Here is a 27,870-nt window from a genome sequence, read left to right as displayed (position 1 = left end):
AGTAAGGAGAGACAGTTGGGAGGGAGGAAGAAAAATGGCTGGGACAGTGAGAGAAAGAGGTCGATTGAGAGAGGATGGAAAAGGAAGGAGAGAGACACAGGATACAAGTGGGCACTTCGCACTGGAGCCTGTGTGTGTTGATTTGCCTAGAAATTAATCTTTGGCCCGTTTGATCGCAGAACCAGTTGTAGCCCTTCCTAAGCTCTGCCCTGTGTCATGGGGAGCTGATCCCTGTGGGCTTTTGTTTTCAAGCTCCTGTGTTCACTGCCTTCTGGCCTGGTGCAGCCCACAGTAGGTAAGAGATTGGAGGGCAGGAGAAAGCCGGGATATTTCTTCCCTCTCTCTGCGTCCAGCTCCTACTACTCTACAGGCCCACTTTGCTTCCAGCTTCTGGAGGGAAACCTTGGACGGCTGAGCTCCAGCAATGCCATCTCCTCCCTTTGTCCCGTCAGTGTTTTTGTCAATATATGAGGGTCTCAGGTACAGAGGATTGAATTAATGACACAGTTCTTGGTACATTATCCTCACTGATCTATGTCTTATCTTGTTTTTATTTAAAAAGTTATTCTCTTTTATTTCCACACCCATTTCTCATTTGTCCTTCCTCAAAAGACAACCATTCCAATGTATTTAATGCTCACCTGCAAAACATGAATTGTTTTGCGTGCACACATTTTTAATTTATGTACATAGCATCTGGTTATATATTTCAATCTGATCTTACTTATTTTCAGTAAGCACTATGTTTTAAAAACCCATTCAGGGAATTCCCTGGCGGTCCAGTTGTCAGGACTCTGAGCTTCCATTGCAGGGGGCATGCGTTCGATTCCTGGCCAAGGAACTAAGATCCCACAAGCTGCAGGGTGCGGCCAAAAAAATAAAAAACCCATTCATGTTCTATAATTATCAAAGTTATTGTTGTATAATTAATGTATTGCATTATTTATATATTGCATAATTTATTGTTGCATTATACTCCACAATGTCAGTCATCCCATTGATAAGCACCCATGTCACCTCCACTTCCCAACCACAACAAATAACATGGCAGTGAACATTTTCATACAAGGCTCTTTATGGGGGATATGTCTCTGCCTCTGCCTAGGTCTTTGTCTTTATTTATATCTATCTCCACCGAGCAGAATTGCTGAGTCATAGGGTATACTTACACCTAATTTGACTAAGAGCTACCAGCTGGCTCATAAGAATGACAATCACAGTCTCCACTTCCATCAGCAGTTTGGGAGGGTTTCACTACCACCACAACCTCTCAGGCAGCATACACCCAGAGCAGCATAGTTAAGAGTATGCATAGGTAAGAGCCCAAACTGCCTGAGTTTGAGTCCCAGATCTGATATTTACTAACTTCGTGCCCCTGGGAAAGTTACCTAAGCTCTTTGTGCCTTGTTTACCGCATCTGTAAAATGAGAAGGGAGATAATAATAGTATCTACATCTTAGGGTTTTAATGAAGATGAATAATGTAATAGTCACATAGTGCTTAAAATAGAATTGAATACGGTTAATTGTTTTTGTTTTTTAAAACAGCTCTATTGAGATATAATCGACAAACAATAAACTGCACATATTTAAAATGTACAATTTGGGGACTTCCCTGGTGGCGCAGTGGTTAAGAATCCGCCTGCCAATGCAGGGGACACGCATTCAAGCCCTGGTCTGGGAAGATCCCACATGCCGTGGAGCAACTAGACCTGTGCGCCACAACTACTGAGGCTGCGAGCCACAGCTACTGAAGCCTGCGCGCCTGGAGCCCATGTTCCGCAACAAGAGAAGCCACCGCAATGAGAAGCCCGCGCACTGCAATGAGAAGCCCACGAACCGCCACGAAGAGTAGCTCCTGCTCACTACAACTAGAGAAAGCCCACACGCAGCAACGAAGACCCAACACAGCAAAAAAAATAAAGAAAAAGAAAAAAAATTTTTTCAATGAAAGAAAATGTACCATTTGGTAAGTCAAAAGATTTTTTTAATTGACGTATAACTGACAGGTAACATTAATTTCTGGTGTATAACATCATGATTCTATATTTGTATATATTGCGAAATGATTACCACAGTAAGTCAGGTTAACATCCATAATTTGATAAGTTTTGACGTATGTATACACCCATGAAACTCTCCCCAGAATCACAATAATGAACACATCCATCACCCGCAGTGTTTCCTTGTACCTCTTTGTAATTCCTCTCTTCAGCCTCTAAGCAACCACTGATCTGATTTCGGTCATTATAGGCCAGTTAGCATTTTTTAGAATCTTATGCAAATGGAATCATACAGAGCGTACTCTTTTTGTCTGGGTTTCTTTTACTTACTGTAATTATTTTGAGATTCATGTATGTTGTTGCGTGTATTACGAGTTCATTCCTTTTTGTTGGGAAATATCATTGATTTGATTATCAATAGTAATTAGTTTGATTATCCATTCACCTGTTGATGGTATCTGGGTTATTTCCAGTTTGGGGCCATTACAAATAAAGCTGCCAGGAACATTCACACACAAGTCTTTTTAAGGACATGTATGCTTTCATTTCTCTTGGAAAATACCTAGGAGTAGAACAGCTGGATTATATGATAGGTGTATGTGTAACTTTTTTTTTTTTTTTTTTTTAGTAAACCAGGCTTTTACTGCTCACAAGGTCATTTCTTATGAGTTGCAAACAATTTTTCCCTATATTTCCCCCACTCAATCTGGGCTAACACAATCAGACAGACAGAAAGTGCCAGGACACTTTTTTCTTGCATCTGTAGTGGAAACCTTAGCAGCAGACAGTAGTGTGTAATTTTTTATGAATCGGCCAAACTGTTTTCCAAAGTGGTTGTCCCATTTTACATTCCCACCAGCAATGTCTGAAAGTTCCAGTTCTTCCACACCCTCACCAACACTTAAAATGGTCAGTCTTTTAAAATTCAGAATGGGCTATATGAGATTTTAATCAAATGAGAATTTGCCTTGATTTCTAATATTTGTCAGTTCAGTAGGTGAAAGGTGATATCTTACTGCAGCTTTCTCTGATTACTTACGGCTTGGAGCATCCCTTTAAACACTTGTTAGCACTTTGGCTGTCTGTTTTCTGCAGATTCCCTCCTTGTATTCTCTGCCCATTTTCTCTTGGAATATTTTTCTTGTTGATGGGCAAGACATTTAAACAAATAATATCAGTTCTTTGTCAGATTTGGACATTGCAAATATTTTCTCTTGTATCGGCTGCCTATTAATTTTTCTTCGGTGAACTTCATTTAATAGAAATCCTTAAATTTGGTGTAATCAAAATGACCAATTTTCCCTTTAGGGTTTGTGATTTTGAAATTTTGCCTATGTTCTTTTCTATTTCTGCATCACAAATTCATCTTTTCTTCCAATAACTTGATAGTTTTACTCTTCATATTTAGGTCATTTTAATCCATCTAGAGTTCATTCTTGTTTTGGGTGTTAGGGATCCAATTTATTTTTCTCACATTGAGCCACATTTGCCACATGTCCGATTCTGATATCTACAAGTGTCTGTCTCTGGTATTCTGTTCCATTGGTGTATCTGTCCTTGCACTAATACTACACTGTTATTGTTGCTGGATGCTTTGTAGCAAGTTTAAATTTCTGGAAGGGCAAGATCCCTCTTGTTACTCTTACCACTCAGTGTCAACTTTTTTTAAAATTAATTAATTAATTTATTTAGGCTGTGCTGGGTCTTAGTTGCAGCACGTGGGATCTTCATTGTGGCATGTTTAGTGAGGGATCCTTAGTTACGGCATGCGCACTTCTTAGTTGTGGCATGTGAACTCTTAGTTGCAGCATGCATGTGGGATCTAGTTCCCCGAGCAGGGATCGAACTTGGGAGCGTGGAGTCCTACCCACTGGACCACCGGAGAAACCCTCCCTCTCAGTGTCAACTTAACCATTTGTGGTTTTTTTGTTTTTTGGTTTTTTTCTTATTGCTCCAAACAAATTTGGGGGTAAACTTATCAAGATCTTTCCAAAAAAAAACCCCCAAAACAAAAAACAACCACCAGATGAATTTTTATGGGTAATATATCAAATTGTAAGTTATTCTGGGGACAACTGATATCTTTATAATGTTAAGTCATCCCATTTAAGAGCATGGACTATCTCTCTGTTTATTCAAGTCATCTTCTATGTTTTTTAGTAGAATTAAATTTTTTCTTCCACTGAGGTCTTAGGAATACTTGGTTCCCTAGATGCTTCATAATTTTTGTCAGTGATGCAAACTGAGTGTTGTTTTTTAAATGACATTTTCTAATCAGTTATTGCTTGTGTAGTAAAATACTAGTGACTCTTTTTGTAGGTTCATCTTGTATGCAGCGACCTTGCTGAACATCACTGATGGTTCTAATAGACTGTTGATTCTATCCCATTTTCTAAGTAGATGATAATATCATCTGCAAATTAGTTTTTTAAAAATATTTATTTAGTTAGTTAGTTGCACTGGGTCTTAGTTGTGGCAGGCGGGCTCCTTAGTTGCGGCTCGCTGGCTCCTTAGTTGTGGCATGCATGTGGGATGTATTTCCCTGACCAGGGATCAAACCCAGGCCCCCTGCATTGGGAGCACGGAGTCTTAACCACTGCACCACCAGGGAAGTCCCTACAAATCAGTTTTATTTCGTCCCTTTCAATCTTTGCACTATGTATTTCTTTCACTTCCTTGTAGTATTGATCAAGACTTCCAGGACTTTGTCAGGCAAAAAGGGTAACAGTGGACATCTTTGTCCTTTTCCCAATCACAAAAAACATGAGTCTAAAATTTCTTCATTAAGTATAAGAATTTCCTCTGTAATCTTTGTTTGCTAAAAATTCTTATTATAAGTAGGTGTTGAACCTTATCAAATTCTTTTTAAAATTATTGATTGAGGTAACCATATATATTTTTTCTCTAATCTATTAATGTGGTAAATTACATTGATGGATTTTCTAATATTGAAACACTTGCATTCCTGGGATAAACTGTTCTTGTTTGTAATGTATTACTCTTTAAATACATTTTTTACATTTGGTTAAGTAATATTTTATTAATGATGTTTGCATCTGTATTTATAAATGAAATGAGCCTATAATACTTATATTACCCTTAACTGATTTCAGAGGCAAGAGTAATGTAGCCTCAGAAAATGAGTTGGTCACTTTTTCACTCCTTCTCCAGATCTGTATCTCAAAATGCACTCCAGGCTGAACCACAGGAGATTATCTGGACCAGCATCCTGTTTCCTAAGCAGGCAAAATATTATCATTCCTATTTTATAGATGAGGTAATTGAGGCCCCAGACTAAATTCCTGAATGGGGTGGAATTAGAACCTGGAATATTTTAACTGCCTTGGGTGTATAACTTCTTGGTCTGACCAGTAAAATAATCACCAGTGACCTGTATAATAATGAGTTTTTGAGTTATAATACATAATATTAAAATAACATTGTAAGTTTCCAGAGTTCACTTATTTATCAGTTTTTTTCAGAACTCAAAACATATTTTCCCATAGAAATAAACAAGTTGGTAGGGTTTCCATATCAGGTTGCCTACCTCATATGGTGTAGGTCCCCTAACCTGATCCAATATTCCAACCAAATTTGATCTTTCAAATTCTTCCACTGTGACTGCTGGACTCAACATCTGTCATCATCCTTATATGCCAGCCTCTTCTCTGAATGTTCCTTTCTGAAACCTGGCTGTCTTGGAGGACACACTTCCTCGGCAGCCCTTCTTTTAAATTAAATTAAATTAATTTATTTTTTGCCACGCTGCATGGCATGTGGGATCTTAGTTCCCCAACCAGGGATCAAACCTGCATCCCTTGCAGTGGAAGCACGGAGTCTTAACCACTGGAGCGCCAGAGAAGTCCCAGCAGCCCTGTTAATAAAGGCCTATTTTTGGTCCTACTTCATATACCTCAGGGTCTGGAGCTGGGAGTATTGATCCTCAATGCTACTTTAGACCATTATTCTTCCTTCATCCTTCAAAATCCTCTGCTCCTATGATGTTCATCGGTGGAAGTATAACGCCCACTACCTCTAATTGTTGCTGGGGTCTTCCAGCCTGATCCTTCACCCACATTCACTGACAACTTTAGCACCTGGCTCATCGTCTTCCTCTTTACACCTATGTTCTCATCATCATTGCTGTTGACTTCAAAGCCCACCAGGGTACTCCACCGACTTAGTCTCTCAGCCCTCAGTCTCCTCTCCAGTGACCTTTCTCTTCAGCCCACCCTCAGGCCCTTACTCATGACTTTGTCATCTCCTAAAACACCCTCTTCCAGTTTATTGAATTCAAGCCTCGCACCTCTTATGATCACCTCCTAGCCTTCCGGGTCATCTACTCATGTATCCCTACTCCTTTCACTTCATGGAGACCTTGAAACCATTGACCCAATCAGTTTTTCACTATCTACCGACACCGACTCCTTTTTATGTTTACTCTTTTATACCCAATTTATATCCATGATCTAGCACATAATCACTCTCATGCAAATACCTTAAAATCCCTTCTCTCTGTTTTTTTTTCTTTTCTTTTGGATTCTCAGATCCCTGACGAGGGATTGAACCCGGGCCACAGCAGTGAAAGCCCAGAATCCTAACCACTAGTCCACCAGGGAACTCCCCCTTCTCTCTCTTTTTAGCAAAATCCCAATCCTGGTTAATTCCAACCATCCATCCACTGGCTCCTTGCACCCAACTCTTTACTTGAAGGCTACTAGAGCAAAGAACCCACAATGATGCTGACAGGTCACGCTTTAAATCAGTGGTTCTTAACTGGGACCAATTTTGCTCATCTCCTCACTGGGACATCTGGCAATGTCCGAAGACATTTTTAAAAATTTTATTTTATTGAAGTATAGTTGATTTACAATGTTGTGTTAATTTCTGCTGTACAGCAAAGTGATTCAAATACACACACACACATGCACATATTCTTTTCCATTATGGCTTATTACAGGATATTGGATATGGTTCCCTGTGGTATACAGCAGGACCTTGTTGTTTATTCTGGAGACATTTTTGATTGTCACACTGGGGTGCTGGGGAGGGTTCTACTGGCATCAGATCAGTGGAAGTCAAGGGTGCTGTTAAATATCCTATGATGCACAGGACAGTCACCCATAATAAAGAATTATCTGGCCCCAAGTATCAATAGTGCTGAGGCTGAGAGATCCTGCTTTAAGTTAATACAACAAGTCTCAAAGGGACAATCGACACAGGGTCTTAGCACTTGCTGTTCCCTCTGCCTATAATATGGTTCTCCCCTGGCTGGCTCATTATTTAACAGTCCCTTCCTAGAAAGGTCTCTCTGACCTCACTCTGGAGTGGACCCAACCTCATCCATCACATTACCCTATTTTATTGCCTTCAAAACATGCACCATTTTTATGTCTTTATTGCCGGCTTCCTCCCTCTAGAATCTAAGTTACCTGAGTGCAGTGTCCTCTTGATTTTTGTTTTTCTTCTCTTTGGCTGCACTGCCTGGCATTCAGAACTTCCCTGACGAGGGATTGAACTCGTGCCCCCTGTAGTGGAAGTGCGGAGTCTTAACCACTGGACCACCAGGGAAGTCCGCAGTGTCCTCTTGTTTATAGCTGTAGCCCCCGTGTCAAGCATGGTGCCTGGTACATTACATAGGGACTCAGACAATTTCTATTTGTCAAACAGGTGGATGAAATCTTGTTAATTTGCAATTTAGTCATTCATTCATCAACTATTTATTGGTGATAGAATTCAGACACATCTCTGCCCTCTTGGAACCTATAGTACAGTGGGGAGACTGACACTGAGTAAATAATCACACAAGGTAAATAGTTTCTAACCATGATAAGAGCTTTGAAAGTAAAGTACATGTAGCGGTGAGAGCATTCAGCAGGTGATCTGACTCAGCCTGGGATGGGGTAGTCAGGCCAGGCTTCTCAGAAGTAATATTTGAGCTGAGAGCTGAAGGATGAGTCGGTTAGCAAGGTAGAGGGAGGCTGGGTGGGGTAGATGGAGACGAGCACCCAGGCATAGAGAACAGAGTGCAAAGGCACTGTTGTGGGAAGGCACATAGCACGGTTCAGGAAGTGTGGCTGACGCACAGAGTCTGGTAAGCCAGTGTGGCATTTATTTGCCAAATCCAGTGCAGCAATAGGAGCAAAAGTGTGCCATTGGAAGTTTTAAAGATTTTAAAGAGGAAGTGACAAGATTTAAGTTTATTTGGGAAAAAAAAAAGTCACTTCCGGAGAACAGATTTTAGAAGGACAAGCAGGGAAGCAGGGAGATTGGTTTGGAGGCAGTTGCAGTGTCCAGGCAAGAGGTGATGGTGGCTTGGCCTGAGATGGTCTCAACTTGGAGAGGAGCTGGATATACTTACGTAATGAGAAACATGGAATTTCAGAGCTGGAAAGCACCTGAAAGAAAACCAAAACAAAACCTCACCATTAATCAAAAGGTAGAAAAATTAAAATGAATAATAAAGAGTTCATTAAAGTCTGCATTTTATAGAAAAGCAGGTTAATTAGCTGAGCATGAAGGGCCCTTTAATATTTTTATTGAATAAAAGAAGGAAAGACTTATACAGAGAAATGTTTGAGAGGGAGGAGCAAAGATGGGAAATGTGAGAGAGTTGAGGTAAAAAAAGGAGAGAGAAATATTAAATGAGAGAGACAGAGTAAGAAAGGTGTGTGAGCCTGAGCGGTGTCAGGAGGTTGGAGGAGAGGAAGATTGGGAGGAAACTGGACAAGGGGGTGGCAGCGATGTGCACTCAGGAAGATGCAAAGAAAGGCTACTTGGTGATGCTGGGCTCCAAGGGGGCTGGAGATAGGGTACAAAGGTAGACCAAAAGAGTGGGGAGTAAAATAGGAAGCGGAAAAGACAGGAAGGGGAGATGATAACAGATGAGGGAGGAATGAATAAATGGGGGATGCTTGCAGATGTGCGGAGAAAGGATGGGGCCATACATAGCTCGGGGAGAGTGAGAGAAGAAACCTGAGAGTGAGGTGGCAATCTGAGGGCTGAATCAAAGGCCACATTAGAGCCAGGTGTTCTGGAGGACAGAATGGTGAGAGGGTGGGAGAGGGTACATAAAGGGGCAGGTCCAGGCTCAGAATGAGGGAGAGAAATGTGTGCAGGGCTGGGGGAGGAGGAAGAGGGAAAGGTGGAGGACGAGTTGGAAAGACTCCAAGGGAGGGGAATGATGGGTGTGGCCAAGACTCTGACCCTGGCCTTACCTTGCTCCCACCCTCTGCTGGCTTCTGGCCTCAACGGTTTCTTCCTTCTGCTACAAGGACCCTTGAGGCGGGATGGGATAGTGAACGCTGGGAGGTGGGGTGCCAACGGCCCCGCCATTAAGTCATGTCAAGCAGGGATCGGAATAGGGGGCCAAGGAGATGGGGGGTGTTGGGGCGCCATGCCTGGAAGCCGGGTGTCTGTTGGAGGGCGACAGCGGCGAGGGGTGGGTGGGTGCTAGGAGGTGGCTTTGGCGGTGGAGACTCCAATAAGGCTGCTGAAGTGGGGAGTTCTGCGGGATTGGAGCCAGAGCCCTTGAAGGTGGGATCGGCTAGGAAAGGAGAAAAAGAGCAGAGTGTTGGGGCGAAAGTAGGGCGGGACAAAGAGCGCCCAGAGTAGAACTCGAGAGTCCCTGCGTGGGGGAAAGGTGGAGCCAAGGCTGGCCTGGGGCATCCCCCCCGCTCCGGCTCCGCCGCGCTCTTAGAGCACCTGTCGGGGAGAGGGGAAGGGACATCCTGGTGCCCGAGGGACCTCCAGTCCAGAGGGGCTTACTCGGAGCTTGGGACTCCCGAGAAGACTCCGCCTCCTCCCCTCTGGCGGTCCAAGCCCCGCAAGTGAAGGGGCGTGACCCTGGTGCTCAGGTTTCTTCCTCCTCACCTGGGCCGGGAGGGGTGGGGGCCAGGACTTCCGGCTCAGGTGAGTGTCCCTTCGGTGACGTCAGGTCATCCTCGGCCGCCCCTCCGGTTCCTCCCCGCCTCGCGCTCCCGGTGCCCGCGGGGGCGCGCCCCTGACGACCTACATATACTCAGGTGCGCCGCACCTGTCCGCCCGCACCTGCCCGCTCACCGCTGAGCGACCTCTCTTCGCACAGCAGCTTCGGGCCGACAGCCCAGGACACTTTGGGGACTTCCAGCACCTGGGACCGCGCCCACACGGCCCCTCCACCTTTTGTTTGGGAAGGGTCGCCGAGCGCCGGAGGGAACTGCCGGGTCTTCGCGGATTGCTTTTGTTGGCCACCAGTCCTATTCCCTCTGCTGTGAGACCCTCGCCCCGCCGGAGGGGTAAATTTGTGTTTACTTCGGTGACAAGATTTGCGTTTACTTCGGTGACAAGATTTGCAAGCACTCGACCAAAAACTTTTCTGCCTCTTTGGGTGACAAAACTCGCCAGCCCGGCGCCTCCCGTCTTTTCTGAGGGCGGAAATGGCCAATTCGGGCCTGCAGCTGCTGGGCTTTTCCATGGCTCTGCTGGGCTGGGTGGGCCTGGTGGCGTGCACCGCCATCCCTCAGTGGCAGATGAGCTCGTACGCCGGCGACAACATCATCACCGCCCAGGCCATGTACAAGGGGCTGTGGATGGACTGCGTCACACAGAGCACGGGCATGATGAGCTGCAAAATGTACGACTCGGTGCTCGCCCTGCCCGGTAAGGCCGCGGGACCGACGGGGCGGACGCGTCCAGGGCCGAGGTCGCGGGGTGGGCGCGGGTCCCGGCCCCAGGCCCCACGGCCCGACGCCCTGGGTTGCCGGCGAGCACGGGCGGAGAGGAGGAAGCGGAAGCGGTCGGGCTGGGGACGCCGCGGGCCGAGAATCTGGGGCTGCACGTGCGCGCCTCCGGGGCCGGCTGCGCCCCTCTTCGCCCGCGGACCCGCCTAGTCTTCGGGCTTGGCGGCCGGCGGCCCAAGCACGTCCCGGGAAGCCGAGTCCTGGGGCGGGGCCTTCCCCCTCCCCCCACCCCGAGGAGGCCACGGCCTCCGCCATCTCCCGCCCTTTTCTCTGACAAAAGGCGGCGCGGGCTGGAGGCCTCGGAGTTGGGTTGGGGCCCTCGGGGTCGGACCGAGGGCCGAGGAGCCGTGCACCGTCAGTCCTGAGGCGCCGCCTGCGGCTTCTAATCTTATCGGCAGATTAACCGAAGCCACAAACCGTGGCCTCGATAGTGGGGTCAGAGCTGGGACGAGGGCCGGCATCTGCGGGCGGCGTCGGGGCTCCGACCACCGCTTCCGGGGCTCAGGCCACCACCTCGGTTCCTCTTCGATGTACCCTTTCACCCTTCCCCCTCCCCGGGGCAGTTTCGTCGAAACCGTGGCGCCCCGGGCGGATCCTAGAGCCGAGAGGGCGGGGCGGAGCGGGAAGGCCCGCGGAGTCGGGAGGGGGCGGGATCCACCCGCTCTGGCCCGGGACTTGGGCGTCGAGGGGGCCCCAGGCCTGCGGCTAGTGGGCGCAGCCGGCGACTCAGAGGCTGAAGCCGTCCGAGGGCCGCTGGCACCTCCATCAAGGACAGCATGCTTCCCCCTTTCCCGCAGCGGCCTTGCAGGCCACCCGAGCCCTAATGGTGGTCTCCCTGGTGCTGGGCTTCCTAGCCACGTTCGTGGCCACGATGGGCATGAAGTGTACAAACTGTGGGGGGGACGACAAAGTGAAGAAGGCCCGTACAGCCATGGCCGGAGGCATCATTTTCATCTTGGCAGGTGAGCAACAAGTCCAAGGTGGGCCCAAGGACTCCCTTCTTGCCCATCCTGGAGGGGTAAGGGTGGGCACGGTGCTGGTCTGCGGGCGGCTCACAGTATCTGAATCCTCATTCTTTCTCCAGGTCTTGCTGCCTTGATAGCTTGCTCCTGGTATGGCCACCAGATTGTCGCAGACTTTTACAACCCGTTGGTCCCCATGAATGTTAAGTAAGTAAGAGAGCCCTGCCTCCTAAGGGGTCTGGGGTTGGGAGAGGCAGGCCAGGGTTTCTGACCCCAGTCCTCTCTCCACAGGTATGAGTTTGGTCCTGCCATCTTCATTGGCTGGGCAGGGTCCGCTCTGGTCCTCCTGGGAGGTGCACTGCTCTCTTGCTCCTGTCCTGGGAGTGAAAGCAAAGTTGGGTACCGTGCACCCCGCTCCTACCCTAAGCCCAACTCTGCCAAGGAGTACGTGTAAGCTGGGATGCCCTTACCCCAGCTTGGCAGCCTAGAGGTGCCCCCAGACATCTGAAAGGACCTGGGGCAGAGAGCTCAACCCGTGGGCAGGGTGCCGAGCAGAAGCCTGCGGTCACTCTAGCCCAGCACACCATGTACAGTTCCCTGGGGTGTTGGGTGGTGGGGAGACAAAACGGGGGAGGGTGTGCTTTTTGTACAGTAATAAAAATATGTTTTGGAAAGTAGACTTTTCTTCCCTTCGGGGCATCTGCTTTCTTCCAACCCAGATCCCTGCAGGGAACCTAGAACCTAAAGTGTACCTACTTCAGTTAAAAAAACATTTATTGAGCACCAATGGTGTGCAAGGCTGTCCCAGCTCTACCATTTCAGTCATTCAGTCCCCAACACTTTTGACTACTGACTCTAAACGACTCATGTTCTTGGCTTCCCTCATCCCCTCCCAGCCTCCAGTCCTGTCCACTCGCAACTCTTGCTTAAATAGCAACCAAAGAGCTTTTGTTTTTAATAAAAAAATTAAGATTTTATTAGGCTTGGGGGGTGGTGGTGTCACCTTCCCTTATGCTCCCATTCCACTTTCTCTCCTCACTGGAAGCTGCTCCCTGGCTCATGGGTCACAGGGCAGGGCCTCCACAGACACAGGGAACAAAGATGGGGCAGAGACAGGCTAAGGCCAATGCAAACAATGGAAGGATGGTTATGGGCCCAAGGTCTCCCTCGTCCTCCAATTACAGTCTAGTCACATCTCCTGGCCAGTTAAACATCTAGGTCATCATCTGGGTCTTCTTGGTCCAGGTCATCATAAGCATCTGGCTCATAGAAAATGTGGCTGGTAGCCTGGCTCAGCCCAGGGCGCAGTAGAGCCTGCTGTCTGAGAAGACATAAAGGGAGATTGGTGCTGGTGAGGGTGGGTAATGGGTCATGTCTGGATACCCTCTTTCCTTGTGACAGTGACTCCCTCTTTGGCCTCCATGTTTTCTTGGTCTAAGTCCCTTTGTGTGACCTCGTTTAGTTAGCACGGAAGCACCACCTGGTACAGGGTAGATACTCTTATGCCGCTCTCATAATAGCCTAAGTTCTTAGCAGCTTGAGGGCAAGCATCCTGCCATAGTCTTGCTTCACCTGCTCACACACTGGGCACAGGACAACAAGCATCTACTAAGCCTTTATTAACCTGCCTCTGCCATACCCATCTAGCTTCCTGTCCTCTTAGCACCACTGCCTGGAGACAGGGCCACTTCTCCAGGGTCTGGTCTGGCTCAACCCAGGCCCAGATTACTTTGGGGACATCTGTGGAGCTGGGACCCAAGGCTCTAATGGAGAGAAAAAAGACATAAAGGACCTTTGCCATTGTTGGGGTTTGGGTGCGTAGAGAACCCCTCCCCAGACGTGCCTCTGGAAGTGGACTTCAGCCCCTATAAAGTCTAAGAGGTTAATCAACAACCTGCTGTTGCCCCACCTCTTAGGCCCAGATGCTGGGCTCAGCTCAGGGACCCGGGCACCGAGGCCCCAAACTTACTTTTCCGAGCTGAACTGGAAGGGCAGGGTCAGGCTATCTTTGGCTTCTCTCTCTTTCTTGGACAGGTGAAGGTTAAAAGTCAAATGAGTCGTGGGGTCCGTCTGTAGAGACAAAGGATGCTGCCACTCTGCGCCATCACTGAAATCCCTGACCCCAGCCCCAACCCCTGCAGTCTTTATCCCCCTCTCTCCTTTTTCCAGACTCCAAACTGCATCCCCTTGTTCCGGCCCTGGCTCTCTTAGATACCGAGGGAGTATGAGGATCTGGGTTAGGCTGGGACTCTAGGGGCGGCCCCCCTTGGAGCTCCAGGCTGAAGTCAGGAAGGATGGAGAACCACTGAGTCTGGGGAGGAGAAAGAAGAGTATTAAGGTTTTTTTCATCTTACTGAACAAACCAGAGAACCAGGACCTGCCGCCCCAGCTCCCAACCACTTATGTAACTGGCTGCTTCCAGCTCTTGCACTTTTTCATCTCCTGGAAGGCAGTGTCTTTCATTGGTTAAGCTCACAGGATCCGAGCTTTCCAGGCTACAGAATGGGGATAATAAAACAATCTACCTCACAGGGCAGCTGTGGAGATACAATGAGGGCAATGCTGAAACCATGAGAGCCTAGGGAAGTGCTCCATCGCATCAGCCATTTTATTGCTCTTCCTCTCTGACCCCAACCTCCAGTTCTCCTGTGCTTCTGACCTGGTGGGTCGGGCGCTGTTGGGGCCTCCGATAGAGGATGTGGGCTGAGGCCTGGCCCATCACACCGCTCAGGGTCACCTCGGTCTGAGCAAGGCTGCTCAGTGCTCCCAAGGGGCCTGGGCCGTGAAGCTCTTCATGCAGCAGGCCCAGCACATGCACCTGCTCTCCTGGGGAGCTGTCACCTGGAGAGGGACAAGAAAGGTGGTGCACGAAGGGCAGGAGGGAGCATTTGGGGGAGGCCTGGGATCAAATAGTGAAGAGGAAAAAAGGAAGGACAGGGCCACGTTCCCTCAGAGCTCTGCCAGGATCCTGACTAACCTCGGCCAGTGTCACTGCCCTGCTCTGACCTCTTTCAGCCCCTCACCTTTAAAACACGTTCTTATTCCAATGCACATCGAATCAAGGCACCACTCTGACCTCAATCCTCAGGAGCGCCTCAAGGCCTTCAGGATGGAATCCACACTTTTAGCATCTGTTCTCCGCTTGTTTTCCAGCCTCATCTCTTACACACTGAACCATCTGCAGTGTCAGGAACTTGCCAAGATCCCAGTCAGTGCCTTAGATCCCCTCTTTCCTTCCCTCCCTTTTTAGCAGCATTTACAAAGCATCAGGCACTGCACTAAATACTTGCATTTTTAGGTTGGACCATATGAAATTGCTGACATTTGATTATATCTGATCTACAATAAAAGCAATTCCAAGTGGTTCATCTTCATACTATAAACTCCCTCCTTCCTCGGCTTTTACTGAGGAAACGGAAGCACTGTGAGACCAAGCACCTGTATACCGAGCTGGGTATCTGACTCTAAAGCCCATTCTAGTACCCACTGTACTTTAGGGCTAGTCCCAGTGCCCCCAGCTGGACAAACTGGCCCTTGCTCTTCAAGACATTCCTTCCTTAAGGTACTCGGTGCATGTTCCTTTATCATCATGGTCCTTATCAGACTGTCTAGTAATTGCTGGTTTACTTGTCTATACCTTTACGGGACTTTGAGCTCCTGGAAGGCAAGGACCTGACTACAGTTAGCCTGTATATTTCCATTATCTAGAACTGTGCCTGACACAGTGTATGTATGCATATGTTTGTTGAATGAATGAATGAAATAAATGAGGGGAAAAAAAAACTTGGAAAAGAAAAGAAAGAGTAATTAGTAGATAGCACTATGAAGAAACCAAGAACTAGAATAAAGGCTAAAGAGATGGAAGAAAGTGCAATTGGAGAGCCCTGATATGTTTCTTGTTAGGGTGGAAAGGGGCACATCCCTTGGCAGGGGGAATGTATGGTGGGAAGAAACGAAGGAGGAGTCTCACCATGGCAGGAGTCCTGATGGCTCAGAGCGTGCAGAGTCTGGCAGAGTGTGGTGCAGGGAAGGTGAAGCAGCAGCCAGCTGAGAGAATCAAGAGCAATGGTGACAGGGCCAGGATCTGTCCTCCTGCACAGGGCCCTCAAGGCTTCCAGGGGACCCCCAGGAAGGGCTTCCCCAGTCTTTGACCAGTTGAGAGGGTCTCTAAAGAGATCATGGTAAACCAGCCTGCAAAGGGAAACGGAAAGGCATGATTCTACTGCCCCTCCCCCTAATCTCCAAATTCAGCTTCTGATTTTTGTGGCTGTTTCTCGATTTTCAATAATATCCTAAATATTACTGAAAAGTTTTTACTGAGAAGTAGAATATAGTAATTGAGAGCACAGACTTTGGCATCAGACAGCCCTGAGCGCCAAGCTTGTTTCTACTTGTCCAAGGTCACCTAACTGATACATTACTTCATCTCTGTAAGACTCAGTTTCTTCATTTATAAAATAGGAATACCAACCTCCTGACAGCACAGTACTAAATGATGCCTAAAGTGTATCATTCTCGAATGGATAAAGAGAAAAGAGAGGACCTGAGACATGGTTCCTGCCTGTAGGACAGCTTAGAGAAGGTCAAGAATCAAGTCCTGAGGTACTAACTACAGATAACATAGCGATTCAGGAAAAGAGACTGGCATGGACTAGAAATCCTGGGAAAGCTTCACAGTGGCAGAACTTGCTCCCAGACATCTCCTTTCTATCTTCTGCTTCTCTTGTGAATGCCACCTTTACCGCATCACCTCTACTATAACAGCTGATACAAAATTAGGGCTCAACCGATAAGTGTAAACTATTATTATCCACTTAGCTAACCAGACCAGGAAGTAATCTTTCTTAACCACCCAACAAAGGTGGATTCAGGTACCTCCTGATCTGGCTGCTTTCCTCTACCCCACATCAGTCTGTTAAGTCCTGGAAATTCTACCTGCTAAAGTCCTTTTACATTTGTCCTAAACTCTCCATCCCTACTGCCACTGTCTTTAGCTAGGCCTCTGTCACCTCCTACCATTATTCTCTAAGATTCACTGGAACAGGAATCATGTCGGCTTCATTCACTGTTCTAGCCTAGCTCAGTTCCTGGTTCACAACTAGTTCTTAACCGGTACTTATACATCTGAGTGAACCTGCATTACTGCAACAGCCTTCCCACCTGGTCTCCCTATCTCCAGGCTGCCCCCTCCTAACCCATTCTCCACACTGTGGTCACTGGACGAGTCTTTCTAACAGGTATGACGTTATCACTCTCCTCCCAAATTTTCCTTTTCGTGCTCTGTAAGAACTTTTACTAACAGGTACCTCTCTGTCTGACCTCAGGAAGCTCTTCCATCTCCCATGAACAGGTATGCCTTCCATACCTCTCTAATTTTGCATAAACTGTTCCTTCTGCCTGTAGGACAAGTCCCTATGTACCCTGCAGTTAGTGCTGATGCATGTTGATCACAAGATTCTGAAAAACTCAAAAGGCAGAACACGTTTATTCTTGTCCTCCAGTCCAGCCTCTAGTGCTAACCTGTACTGTCGGCCTCTTATTACTCTGTTCCTCTCATCTTTTATGGTCCCTGCTTTGGATTCTCCAGATACCACTCTTCATCATTCCTCTGACTAATTCCTACCTCTTGAAAAACCCATATCCATTCAATGTATAAGTAGCTGCTACTACATATCAGGTTTGCCCCTGTAGCTGGAAGGGGAGTTCCTCAGCAACAGAGATCCCAAATCCAATTAAATCTCTTCCAAATTGTACTTACCGGCTGTTGATATTGGAGTCAAAACCTTCACGAAACTCTTCTTCGCTCACTTCACAGCCCAGGATGTGGACTTGCTCCCCACTGAGGCAGAGATGAGGGAGAGTGTCAAAGAGTGGGGCCCAGGCTCCCTTCTCGGGCAGGACAGCGAGACGCTGCGGGATACTCACCACAGTGCAGATTTCTTGATAAGCGCCTTCAAGAGGCTGCGCCCCTCCCACTCCACGGAGTCTGGGGAGAGCGAGGGACGGATAAACAGCCTGAGAACACTGAGGTTTTCGCATTCGCGAACCGGTAGCGACCTCCACCCCTGGCCTCTTACCCACGGCCCTTCCTCTCCACATCCGCCCCTTGGGCCCTGCTCCTAAGCCCCTGTGCCTGTGACCCTCACCCCGCAGCAGCACCAGGCCACCAAGAGCCAACAGCGACTCCAGCATCTCCAAAATGCGTCGCGTCCCTCTTCGGACGCCCTCTGATGGCGTCACTGCCCATTGCCCCGCCCCTCCACATGGAAGGGGCGGGGCATCCACGATCTCTCCCACCACTAAGACCTGGCGTAACCTGGAGTGAGTGGTGCTTAGGTTCGCTATCCCAGGAAAGCTCACGCGGAGCGACCCCTCCTGAGCCCTGGTGCACAGACGCAGGGACGACACCCCTCTCTACATTTTTACCGTGACTAGGGCGGGACGAGCCATTGGGGCAGTTGTCTGTGGGAGGGGGAAGTGGCCGCGCAATCCCGCCCTACTGTCGAAGCCTCTGGCGCAAGTGACGTCACTCCGCCCCGCCCACGCAATTCGAGGCGGGCCTGCTTTGCCTCAGGCCCCGCCCCATCGCCACCCTCCGCGCATGCGCGATACTGGGGCCTTGTTCGGAGCACACTCCACTTTCCTTATCCCCACCCCCGAAGACAGAGTTGGGGGAACTTCAGCCCCGGTGAAGCGAATACACGTCACCACCGGAAGTAGTGTCAGAGGGGAAGAGGAGGGGGGAAGAAAGAAGGAGGGAGGCCTTCGGGCGGTAAAATGGCGCCTGTCAGAGTGGGAAATCCAGCTGCAGAGGCTGCAGCCCCGCTCCCTAGCGGCTGAGGCACCCCCCCGACCTCGGGGAGGGGGAGGCCGCTCCAGTCCAGCCATCCGCGCCCTTCGGCTCCCCCTCCCCTCCTTCCCGGCTCCTTGGCTCAGCCGCTCTGTTCGCCGCCACCGCGGCCCTGCGCGCGCCGCTACCCCCGCCCGCCCCTTTCCCGCGGGCAGCCCCCTAGCGCGCCTGCGCAGCGGGCCACCCTCCGCTTCCCCCTTCCCCTCCCCCTTCCTTCTCCCTCCCTCCCTTCTCCCTAGCCCCCTCCCCCACAACCCCCTCCCCCAATTCTCCATCCCCTTCCCTCCTGGTCTCGGAGGACCCCATCGTAGCCCGATCTGTCTCGGCCCGCAACCTCCGCGAATCCGTCGGTGCCACTCCCCGCCCATGTGGGCCCCCGCGGGCTGCCCACGCCTGTCCCCCAGCTCCCCGTTCCGCTGGGCTTTCCCCTCGTCGTGGGTGGCTTTCTGAGCCGCCCGCTCCGTGCCCCTCTCTGCAGCTTCTCCTGCCACTCGGGGCCCCCGTTCCCCCTCCCGGTGGCGGGGGGCTGCCCCCGGGGGGCTGGCGGAGCTGGGCCGCGGGGGCCCCGGGGCCGGCGGTGCCGGGGTCATCGGGATGATGCGGACGCAGTGTCTGCTGGGGCTGCGCACGTTCGTGGCCTTCGCCGCCAAGCTCTGGAGCTTCTTCATTTACCTTTTGCGGAGGCAGATCCGCACGGTGAGCCTGGGTGGGCGCTGGTGGTGGTGGGGACCTCTGTCAGCGGTGCTCGAGGGTTTTTGGAAAGTCTCGGGCCTCTGTTTGGGCCTAGAAACAGCCCCGGCGGCAGCTTTTACCGCTAGAGAATTAGAGCACCCGTCGCTGGGCATGGGGTGGGACGGGGAAGAGGAAGACCCTTGTAGGAGAGCCGAGATGGTGGAGGGGGGCTAGATGGGAAAAGGATTTGGCAACTCTTGGGGGCTAGGGTGATGGGTGGGGTGCTCTTTAAGAAAGCTAGAGTTGTTGCTAAAGAAGCCGAGGGGCGGGGAACACCTGTTTGATGGCAGCAGGTCTGTTGATGTGGGCTTGTGAAGGACCCTCCTATTATTTGGAACCTCCGTGTGTGTTTGGTCTCATAACAAGGGAGAGACAGGCTCATGTGCCAAGGGTGGCGGTGGGTGGGAGGGCGTATGTCACCAACAAGGATGGGAACGTGGGAAAAGACCTGGGTGTGAAGGAGAAACCCCTGCGGTTCAAATTAAGGGAACTCTTCCAAAAAGGTCCTGAAAACTCATTTCATAGTGTGAGTGTGAATATTTGGGTTTATTAAGACTTTGGGACTAAAAAAGATGCATTTATGATTGGCATCTTTAGTTGTGGAAGGGAGCACATTAAAGTTTGGATGTCCCTATCAGAAGACGGTGCTTGTCAGTTTAAGGTTTGAATCTGAGGGCATGCTTCTCAGATTGTTTCTCCAGGAGACCCCAGCATTGTGAGGGATACTGTGGGGAGTGTATCTCTGGGTTTCCTCCCCCATAGCTTTTCTCCAAGGTCAAACCTCCTTAGGCTAACATCATTTAATGTACTCTGTGTTCTCACCATCACGGGGGAGAATGCTCTGAAGGAGTCTGGGGAGGATTCAGTGAGCTGGGGTGCAGAGGGTCTCCAGTCTGTACTCTGGCATACCTCAATATAACATGAAGGAATAAAACCAAGTAGGGGCTGCCCAGGTCAAGGAACTTCCAGAAAGCCCTGAGTGGTAGTGGTGGTTGACTTACTGATTTGGGGAATGGGCCTGGCCTTGGATTCAGTGTCTCCTTGACCACTCCACTCCTTCCACTTCCTGATTTAGGGTTTAGGGTGAGGATTGTTTCTGGGTGGTCATGGTTGTAGGCAGGGCTATTTCCCTGAGATAAGGGTTAGGAGCCAAGAAGAATCAGGTCAGAGATACTGAGATGTGTGGGGGACTAGCTCCTGGGATTTTCCTTACGTGTTAGCTGCTGTCTTCTCGTCCTGGCCTTGCTCCGAGCATCTCCCCTTCTCCCCCTAACATAGCAGTTTTCTGTTCTGGGTGCAGGGATGGGCTCCAGCCCATGCAGAGACTGGTTCCTTGCAAAATTGCTCCCCTCTGGGCAGCACTGACCCCACAGCCTTTTGTCTTCCCTTCCTTCCTTTCCAATCTGGTTTCTCCCCCCACCCCCTTTCTGGCAGATGCTGAGAGCATTCCCTACATGCCCAGCATGTGCAACCCGAGATAGGGCAGGACACCCGAGCTGTTGCGGCCCTCATCGCAGCCCCGAGAGAAAAGAAGGGCACATGCCTTGGGATTAGGGGGAGAGGGTCCTTTGGTTTGCAAGTGGAGAGCCTGGTTCTGGTGAGGCTTGGGGCTTAGGGACGGACTGTGCTTAGAAGAAAAGAGCAGAGGAGGGAATTGCCAAGCTTTGCATGGGAGAGATTTGAGTGCTGGAAACAGGAGCCTCTAGAGAAGGCTTGGAGAAACTGGAAGGCCAGGATGGTGACATCCTTGTCCCTTCCTCACCTCCCACTCACAGCCCTTACTTCACTCTGGCCTTCTTGGTACTCCAGCAGTCTGCCTGGTGAGTGGGGCTTTCCAGTGTTCTCTGCCTTGCCCTGGGTACCAGGATAAGGAGGCTGTTCAGAGGGCTGAGGTTCTCTACAACTTGTGACTTGGCTAGTAGAGACAGAAGTGGACAGGTGGCTGGTTAAAATAGGCCTGGTGGCCCCCAGCCAGAGGAACTTAGCTGACCTGACAACCCCTGGATTCCCTCATTCTCTGTTCCCCTTAGTGACCCAAGGACCTCCCCTCCTGACGCCTACGCTCTGTCCACTAAGGAATCTGAGGCTCTCAGCTCCCAACAGGAGGTGATGAGAGCTGTCACAAAGAATTCTTGAGGTGGAGGTGGGGAGGGCCACGCATTTCTTTATTCCACGTAGCAGGATAACATCATGGTTAAGAGGGCACGTTTTCGGATCGGACTGCACAGGTACAATCCTGGCTCCACCATTTCATTGATTCTAATGTAAGTGACCACCCCTGCTATAGTGTTCTAGGAATACAGCCACGATCGAGACAAAATCCTTGCTTTCATTCTAACTGGAGGGGCAAACTGCTAAATAAGACAATTCCTAGCTGTGGGGTCTTAGTTAAAGTATTTAACTTCTCCAAGCCTTGGTTTCTTCATCCTTAAGATGTAGATGGTATTGTTGTTGTTATTATTAGGGTTCTGAGGATTAAAGAAACAACCCTAAATTACACTATGCCCAATGTATGGTAAATGTTCAACATGTGCTTCCTATTATTAGTGGGGAAGATTTCCTTGTCAAGGGTTCTAACCCTCTCTCTTGCTATTCCTAGGTAATTCAGTACCAAACCGTTCGATATGACATCCTTCCCTTATCTCCTGTGTCCCGGAATCGGCTAAGTGAGTATGCTGACTGGGAGGAACCCTAGGTGAGGTAGGGTTCAAGGTCTTGGCTGGAGGTTGGTTGGTGTTACCCCTTCCCGCTGTGGTTCAGGCCAGGTGAAGAGGAAGATCCTGGTGCTGGATCTGGATGAGACACTTATTCACTCCCATCACGATGGGGTCCTGAGGCCTACAGTCCGGCCTGGAACGCCTCCTGACTTCATTCTCAAGGTGTGTGGGGCTGGGAAGTGATGGAATGGTTACGTCTGTTATTCTGATCAGATTCTTTGCCAGTCCCAGAGCATCTCATCCCTGGCTGTGTCCTCTGGCAGCCTGAAGGAGGGAAGCAGGCAGTGGGAGGGTGGGGGGGTGTCCTTTAGGCCTGTGTTGTGGTGCTCAGGACTTCTCCCAGCCCTGCTGTGTTCCTCTACAGGTGGTAATAGACAAACATCCCGTCCGGTTTTTTGTACATAAGAGGCCCCATGTGGATTTCTTCTTGGAAGTGGTGAGTTTGCAGAAGCTGAAGGCAGCTCTGTGATGAAGGAATGGTTTTAGGGCTCTGGGAATTTAGAGGATTTGGAGGAAGTAAGGGATCAGGAGAAATGGGTAAGGGCAGTTTTGGAGGGGGAGGTTGTAGGATGCTCAGAGAATGGCTTTCGATAGTTTGGGTTCATTTGTTGTGCTGATGCAATTCTATTCTTCCACGGCCTTCCCGCTCTTTTGTTCCTGCATCTGTGAATCTTAAGGGTGTATGCTGCCTAAGACTCTTGAGTTTGAGGACAGTTTCAGAATTCTGTGTCCTCAGAGACATTCAATGTTTTTGGAAGTCCTGAAGGACTCTGCTAGAGTCTTAGTAAAAGGGAACTATATGTCTGAATGATCATCTCTTCTGATACCTTCCTCTTCTCCAATCTCTTTCAGGTGAGCCAGTGGTACGAGCTGGTGGTGTTCACAGCAAGCATGGAAATTTACGGCTCTGCTGTGGCAGATAAACTGGATAATAGCAGAAGCATTCTCAAGAGAAGATACTACAGACAGGTAACGGGCTAGAATCCAGGTCTAAGAGTGAGGTTTGGGAGGCAGGCCATCAGGGAGGGACCTGAGTTTGAGGCAACTGCCCTGGAATGGGACCTTCTGAGGGTGTGGGGGAGGCATACTTTATAATCCCTTTTGTGAGAACTGGCTGCCTGTGGGCATTGTTCGGATTGGGGGAGCAATCACAGAGGGCGAGTCTCCTTTTGATGCCCAGCTCACCCTGCCTTCCAGCACTGCACTTTGGAATTGGGCAGCTACATCAAGGACCTCTCTGTGGTCCACAGTGACCTCTCCAGCATTGTGATCCTGGATAACTCCCCAGGGGCTTACAGGAGCCATCCAGGTACAGGGGACGGTGGTGAGTCTGGCAGGACTAGGAAGTGGTTCTGAGGAGATATTTTGAATGCATGGAGCTGGGATTCCCTGGTTTACAGTAGGTCAGGATGCAAGTTGTTTCTCTTTTAAATGAGATGTTCCCCGCCCCCCCATATCCATTTCATAAATCAGATTTCTCATATCAAATTGCTTCAGGTAAGACACAAGACAGTAAGTTTGACTAGAAGCCTCACGCTAGTATGAGATACGGTGATTAAAATTTTATTTTATTTTGAAGAATAAATCAAGAAGGTTTTACTTAGGTCATTGAGTTTGGGGGGGTATGTATTTTAAAGTAATGAACCCCACCCCCAAATAAAAGGAAAAACACCCTGTCTCTCTTGAATCCTTTGTTTCTTCTCATGTGCCTTTTCACCCACCCTAGACAATGCCATCCCCATCAAATCCTGGTTCAGTGACCCCAGCGATACCGCCCTTCTCAACCTGCTTCCGATGCTGGATGCCCTCAGGTAAGGGAAGCTAGACACTTAGATTTCTGAGGAGAGGAGCGGGTGGGGGATCCCAAGAAGGAATAAAAGTTTGTCCTGTTTTACTTACTTATCTCTTTTCCCTTAAGAATATTACTTTTGAACCAAGGTCTTCTTAAAACTCATCACTTTTAGCCATTGGGTTTTGGGCAAACTGAACCTGTCTCATGTGAAAACGGTGATCCTTTCCACCCCACGTCTTCCGTGAGGCTGCCTTACACTAGTGTGAGGATATCAACATAAGGACTCTACCAATGCAAGTTATTGTTGTCCCAGGTTCACCGCTGATGTTCGTTCTGTGCTGAGCCGAAACCTTCACCAACATAGGCTCTGGTGACAGCTGCTCCCCCTCCACCTGAGTTGGGGTGGGGGGGAAAGGGAGGGTGAGCCCTCGGGATGCCGTCTGGTGCCCTGTCCACTGGTGAGGACTGCCTGGGCAGGGTCTGCCCCTCCCACCCCTCTCTGCCCTGGGAGCCCTGCACTCCATATGGAGTCTGGATGGACACAAGGGCCAGATTCTCAAGCAGCCTCACTCTAACTTCGTGTTCGCACTCCCTGGAAACCCCAGACTGGGACATAAGCGGAGGCCTAGGAGAGCCGCAACAGTGTCTGGTGGAGAGACAGGACTGGCCAGAGTGGGAGACAGACATTCGGTAATCCGGGAGGCTCAAAGAGAAGCCAAGCCAGCTTTGTTGTGATTTGTTTTTTTAAAAACTCTTGTACAAAAGTGATCTAATTCTTCACTCCAAGGGCTGGGTTGTGGGTGGGAAACTGGGATTTTGGGCCACTGGATTTTCCCCAAACTTGTCCCCTCCCTTTCTATTTTCCCTTCTTCCTAGATTCCCTCAGACCTGTAACCAGCTTTCTTTCCTTTTTTTTCTTTCCTCTCTTTTAAACCATGCATTATAACTTTAAAACCAAGGCTGCCCTAGGTCCTTCTCTGGGGTTTTGGGAAATGAAGGGAGGGGTCTTTGTTCACACCCACCCTGTTCCCTAGGCAGAAGGAAAAGAGGCTGCTGTACACCCGAGGGGTAGGGGGAACGGTGGTGTTGGCTTTCCTTGGTGGGAAGGGTCTTAGTGACAGGATGGGCGCCCTGGTGGGGAGTGAAAGGACAGCTGTGTGTCCTGAGGGAACGTGAGCTTCAGTGCGGCAGGACAGAGAAATATGAAAGGAGGAGAGACCTGGGCGCCGGCAAAGTCCGCATTTCGTCTGGGGGGCTGACGTGAACAAGCTAAGCAGACGCTGCCCCTGAGCAGCGGGGAGGGAGGCGGGGGGGTGGGGGGGGGTGGTGCTCCACGCCACCGGCTGGCCGGCCGAGCCCCGGGGCCCCACCTCCGCAGCGCTTTCCTCCCAGAAGCCTAAGCCGGCTCTACTTCCTCCCACCCGCCACGTGACGCTCCGCCCTTCTCCAATATCACATGATTCTGGGTACACACAGTGCAGTATTCTTCCGCGCTGACGTAGTCCTTACCTTTCGGACCTCCTCTCTAGTTCCTATTGGTCCACTCATCCCTGGAACCTAAGCGTTCGGTGCGTCTCTCCAAACATACGTTTCGTTTCTGCCCTCTATTTCCGGAGACCACTTCCTCCGTTTGGGTACTACTTTGTTTTGGTATCAACGGCCGCCTTCAGCGTACCAACACGTTTCGTGAATAGCTCTCCTTGTAATTATCTGCTCTTTTTCCTGTACATTATTTCCGAAAAGAAGTTTTGGAGAACCAAGTCTCAAATTACGATTACCATCTTCCAGCCATTTTCATCGTTTCCTTCCTGGGGGAAACTCGGGAAATGGGTTTTCAGTTATTTTCGACGATAGCAAAAGCCAGCAATCTTTCCTACGCCGCCTGCGTAGCCTCCAAGTTGATTCCAAAGCGATTGCGCTGACGGCGTGAGGGTGGCGGGCAGTAGGTGGTGCTACGCTAGTGGCGTTAGGGCCGTTGCGCTAGTGGCGTAACATAGCAGGCGGGGAGGCTCCTGATGGGCGGGGGCGGGGTTGGTGAATAGGGAAGTGGCCCAAGTCCCGGGATCGCTCCGCCGAATCCGCCCGCGCGTCGCCGCCGTCGCCACCGCCCCCCGTCCCGGCCCCCCCGGGTTCCCTCAGCCCAGCCTGGTCCAGCCCGGTTCCCGGGAGGATGAAGTTCGTGTATAAAGAGGAGCATCCGTTCGAGAAGCGCCGCTCTGAGGGCGAGAAGATCCGAAAGAAATACCCGGACCGGGTCCCGGTGAGGACAGTAGCCAGGGCCGAGGGCGCGGGGCGCTGGCGCTGACGCCACAGCCCGGGCGTGAGTCCGGGACCCGCAGCGCGGGCATCAGGCTGCCGGCTGTGGCGGGGTTGGGAACGAGCCCGAAACTGCTGTCCCTGGGACCGGAGGTGAAAGGAGTGGGGTAGCGGTAGAGCTGGGGGTGAGAGAATGTAGACGCGAGAGACAGACCTTGAGATTCATGTGGGAGGCTGTGGGGCGTTTGACAGTCTGAGTTTCACATGGGGTTTTTGAAATTGAAGCTGTCGGCCCAGACAAGTCACCCCCTTCTGATTAAAGTAACGGTTTGTTATGACGCCCTGTTTAGGGATCCTGGATGTTTAGGTGAATTTGAGTCAGTGGGGTCAGAATCCCTACTCAGGGCTGCGCCGCGTGTTCAGAGACAAAGAGAAATGAGTCTGGGGTAGGTGTGGGTGCTAGGAACGTTGTTGTTTAAGTTCTTGACAGGTGGAGCTGTCGGGCTGTATACCTAATGTCTCCTAATTTTCACCTTCTCTTTAACAGGTGATAGTAGAAAAGGCTCCCAAAGCTCGGATAGGAGACCTGGACAAAAAGAAATACCTGGTGCCTTCTGATCTTACAGGTGGGAACCTGACCCAATACCCGGGTTTGCTTGCTGGGGGTGGGAGTGCAGTCTCTGTGGGAGAAGGCTCCACATAGAAGGTGTTCTTTTGAGGGCATTTGTGATCTCTGACTTTATCAGGCCTTGTATCTTTGGCAGTTGGTCAGTTCTACTTCTTGATCCGGAAGCGAATTCATCTCCGAGCTGAGGATGCCTTGTTTTTCTTTGTCAACAATGTCATTCCACCCACCAGTGCCACGATGGGTCAGCTATACCAGGTATGGTGCCTGGGAAGTAGTGGAGGCTTTGGAGGGGAGTTGGAAGCGCTTGAGAGGCAAAAAGTTTTAAGTCAGCAATTCTTGGATCAACTGGCTTGCTTAGCTCTCAATTTTATATTTGTTCTTAAAATTTCCACATAGTCCTGGGTTGGGGATTTGGACAGGGCCGTGGGAGTAGAAAGAAGAGAGAATAGTGAGCTGGAGCAACTGTTGTGATCCAGACTCTCCCCAGGCCCCTCCCTGTTCCAAGGTAGCAGAGAACAGTTTGAGGTCTTTTTGCCCAAGACTGTTGGCTAGAATAATACTGTTCAGCGTCCAGGGTCTGGAGCAAGTGAGAGGGAGAGTCAAAAAGAATGGTTTTGGAAGAATCTGTCCCGGTGGTGGGTGGTTCAAGTAACTAAAGCCCAGTTGCCTGAACACTGTTACTTTCTGCTTTCACCCCAGGAACACCATGAAGAAGACTTCTTTCTATACATTGCCTACAGTGACGAAAGTGTCTATGGTCTGTGAAGCTGCTGTCCCTAAGGTGGGGGGTCCCATTCTACAAAGAGAGAGGTGGCCCCCCTTCCTTGACCTGCTCCTCCTTGAGGGTGAAACACCACCTCCCTTTTTCAGGACCTGCACTTCCTAATGTTTGAGACTCTCTTCCAGCCCCTTTAAACACAAGGGTTAATGGGGGAGATGGCCTCTAGTACCTACTCTTTCTCCATTCTTCCCCTTTACCACCTTTCCCATTCTGCTTTAGACTTCTTGACGGTCAATCTCTGTCACATCTGGTGATTGTTTTGGTTTCTGTTCCCTTTCTAACTGCCCAAGGGGCTCAGAACCCCAACCATCCCTTCTTTTCACTACCTTCTTTTTTGGGGGTAGATGGAAGGGACTGAAATTGTGGGGGGAAGGTAGGAGGCACATCAATAAAGAGAAAACCACCAAGCTGAACTGGATTTTTCTTTGTG

At 49.9% G+C, this 27,870-nt stretch overlaps 4 protein-coding genes across 11 annotated transcripts; 3 read left to right on the top strand and 1 right to left on the bottom strand.

Annotated features, from left to right (window-relative positions):
* The first annotated feature begins 10,037 nt into the window (after window positions 1-10,037).
* CLDN7 (claudin 7) lies at window positions 10,038-12,361 on the top strand. The gene is made up of 4 exons (XM_082441649.1): window positions 10,038-10,642; window positions 11,520-11,684; window positions 11,807-11,891; window positions 11,976-12,361. Exons 1-4 carry the CDS (start codon window positions 10,420-10,422, stop codon window positions 12,136-12,138), a joined length of 636 nt encoding a protein of 211 aa, XP_082297775.1. The 5' UTR covers window positions 10,038-10,419; the 3' UTR covers window positions 12,139-12,361.
* A 269-nt stretch (window positions 12,362-12,630) lies between these two features.
* Window positions 12,631-18,092, bottom strand: ELP5 (elongator acetyltransferase complex subunit 5). 7 transcript variants are annotated; one of them, XM_082441640.1, is made up of 9 exons: window positions 17,831-18,092; window positions 17,610-17,670; window positions 17,443-17,523; window positions 15,655-15,731; window positions 14,344-14,525; window positions 13,900-13,995; window positions 13,654-13,754; window positions 13,324-13,447; window positions 12,631-13,005 (listed from the first exon to the last, which is right to left on the bottom strand). In XM_082441640.1, the coding sequence occupies exons 1-9, from the start codon at window positions 17,874-17,876 to the stop codon at window positions 12,949-12,951; spliced, it is 825 nt and encodes a 274-aa protein (XP_082297766.1). In that variant the 5' UTR covers window positions 17,877-18,092; the 3' UTR covers window positions 12,631-12,948. The 7 variants fall into 7 exon arrangements, with proteins under 7 accessions (XP_082297766.1, XP_082297770.1, XP_082297765.1 ...); XM_082441644.1 differs by having other exon boundaries at window positions 15,655-15,875; window positions 17,831-18,082; XM_082441639.1 differs by lacking the exon at window positions 13,900-13,995 and having other exon boundaries at window positions 15,655-15,875; window positions 17,831-18,085.
* A 30-nt stretch (window positions 18,093-18,122) lies between these two features.
* Window positions 18,123-24,733, top strand: CTDNEP1 (CTD nuclear envelope phosphatase 1). Of its 2 annotated transcripts, XM_082441646.1 has the most exons (8): window positions 18,134-19,230; window positions 21,866-21,932; window positions 22,027-22,145; window positions 22,348-22,419; window positions 22,836-22,952; window positions 23,181-23,292; window positions 23,710-23,794; window positions 24,089-24,733. In XM_082441646.1, the coding sequence occupies exons 1-8, from the start codon at window positions 19,129-19,131 to the stop codon at window positions 24,147-24,149; spliced, it is 735 nt and encodes a 244-aa protein (XP_082297772.1). In that variant the 5' UTR covers window positions 18,134-19,128; the 3' UTR covers window positions 24,150-24,733. The 2 variants fall into 2 exon arrangements, with proteins under 2 accessions (XP_082297773.1, XP_082297772.1); XM_082441647.1 differs by lacking the exon at window positions 23,181-23,292 and having other exon boundaries at window positions 18,123-19,230.
* A 1,081-nt stretch (window positions 24,734-25,814) lies between these two features.
* On the top strand, window positions 25,815-27,853 carry GABARAP (GABA type A receptor-associated protein). Its single transcript, XM_082441652.1, has 4 exons — window positions 25,815-26,035; window positions 26,579-26,657; window positions 26,796-26,914; window positions 27,359-27,853. The coding sequence occupies exons 1-4, from the start codon at window positions 25,946-25,948 to the stop codon at window positions 27,422-27,424; spliced, it is 354 nt and encodes a 117-aa protein (XP_082297778.1). The 5' UTR covers window positions 25,815-25,945; the 3' UTR covers window positions 27,425-27,853.
* Window positions 27,854-27,870: the final 17 nt, after the last annotated feature.

Source organism: Balaenoptera physalus (assembly GCF_965194825.1).
Source record: "Balaenoptera physalus genome assembly, chromosome: 20".
Taxonomy (NCBI): domain Eukaryota; kingdom Metazoa; phylum Chordata; class Mammalia; order Artiodactyla; family Balaenopteridae; genus Balaenoptera; species Balaenoptera physalus.
This window is presented reverse-complemented; position numbering and strand designations above follow the sequence as displayed.

What these genes read in the sequence shown, in the direction of transcription:
- GABARAP (XM_082441652.1), top strand. Translation starts at nt 25,946, where the DNA reads ATGAAGTTCGTGTATAAAGAGGAGCATCCGTTCGAGAAGCGCCGCTCT. An exon ending in GGTGCCTTCTGATCTTACAG is followed by an intron (nt 26,658 to 26,795) that starts GTGGGAACCTGA and finishes TATCTTTGGCAG; the next exon opens with TTGGTCAGTTCTACTTCTTG. An exon ending in CGATGGGTCAGCTATACCAG is followed by an intron (nt 26,915 to 27,358) that starts GTATGGTGCCTG and finishes CTTTCACCCCAG; the next exon opens with GAACACCATGAAGAAGACTT.
- CTDNEP1 (XM_082441646.1), top strand. Translation starts at nt 19,129, where the DNA reads ATGATGCGGACGCAGTGTCTGCTGGGGCTGCGCACGTTCGTGGCCTTC. An exon ending in TGTGTCCCGGAATCGGCTAA is followed by an intron (nt 21,933 to 22,026) that starts GTGAGTATGCTG and finishes GCTGTGGTTCAG; the next exon opens with GCCAGGTGAAGAGGAAGATC. An exon ending in CTCCTGACTTCATTCTCAAG is followed by an intron (nt 22,146 to 22,347) that starts GTGTGTGGGGCT and finishes GTTCCTCTACAG; the next exon opens with GTGGTAATAGACAAACATCC.
- CLDN7 (XM_082441649.1), top strand. Translation starts at nt 10,420, where the DNA reads ATGGCCAATTCGGGCCTGCAGCTGCTGGGCTTTTCCATGGCTCTGCTG. An exon ending in CATCATTTTCATCTTGGCAG is followed by an intron (nt 11,685 to 11,806) that starts GTGAGCAACAAG and finishes TTCTTTCTCCAG; the next exon opens with GTCTTGCTGCCTTGATAGCT. An exon ending in TTGGTCCCCATGAATGTTAA is followed by an intron (nt 11,892 to 11,975) that starts GTAAGTAAGAGA and finishes CTCTCTCCACAG; the next exon opens with GTATGAGTTTGGTCCTGCCA.
- ELP5 (XM_082441644.1), bottom strand. Translation starts at nt 17,876, where the DNA reads ATGCTGGAGTCGCTGTTGGCTCTTGGTGGCCTGGTGCTGCTGCGGG. An exon ending in TGGCCTGGTGCTGCTGCGGG is followed by an intron (nt 17,671 to 17,830) that starts GTGAGGGTCACA and finishes CGCTCTCCCCAG; the next exon opens with ACTCCGTGGAGTGGGAGGGG. An exon ending in ATCAAGAAATCTGCACTGTG is followed by an intron (nt 17,524 to 17,609) that starts GTGAGTATCCCG and finishes TCTCTGCCTCAG; the next exon opens with TGGGGAGCAAGTCCACATCC.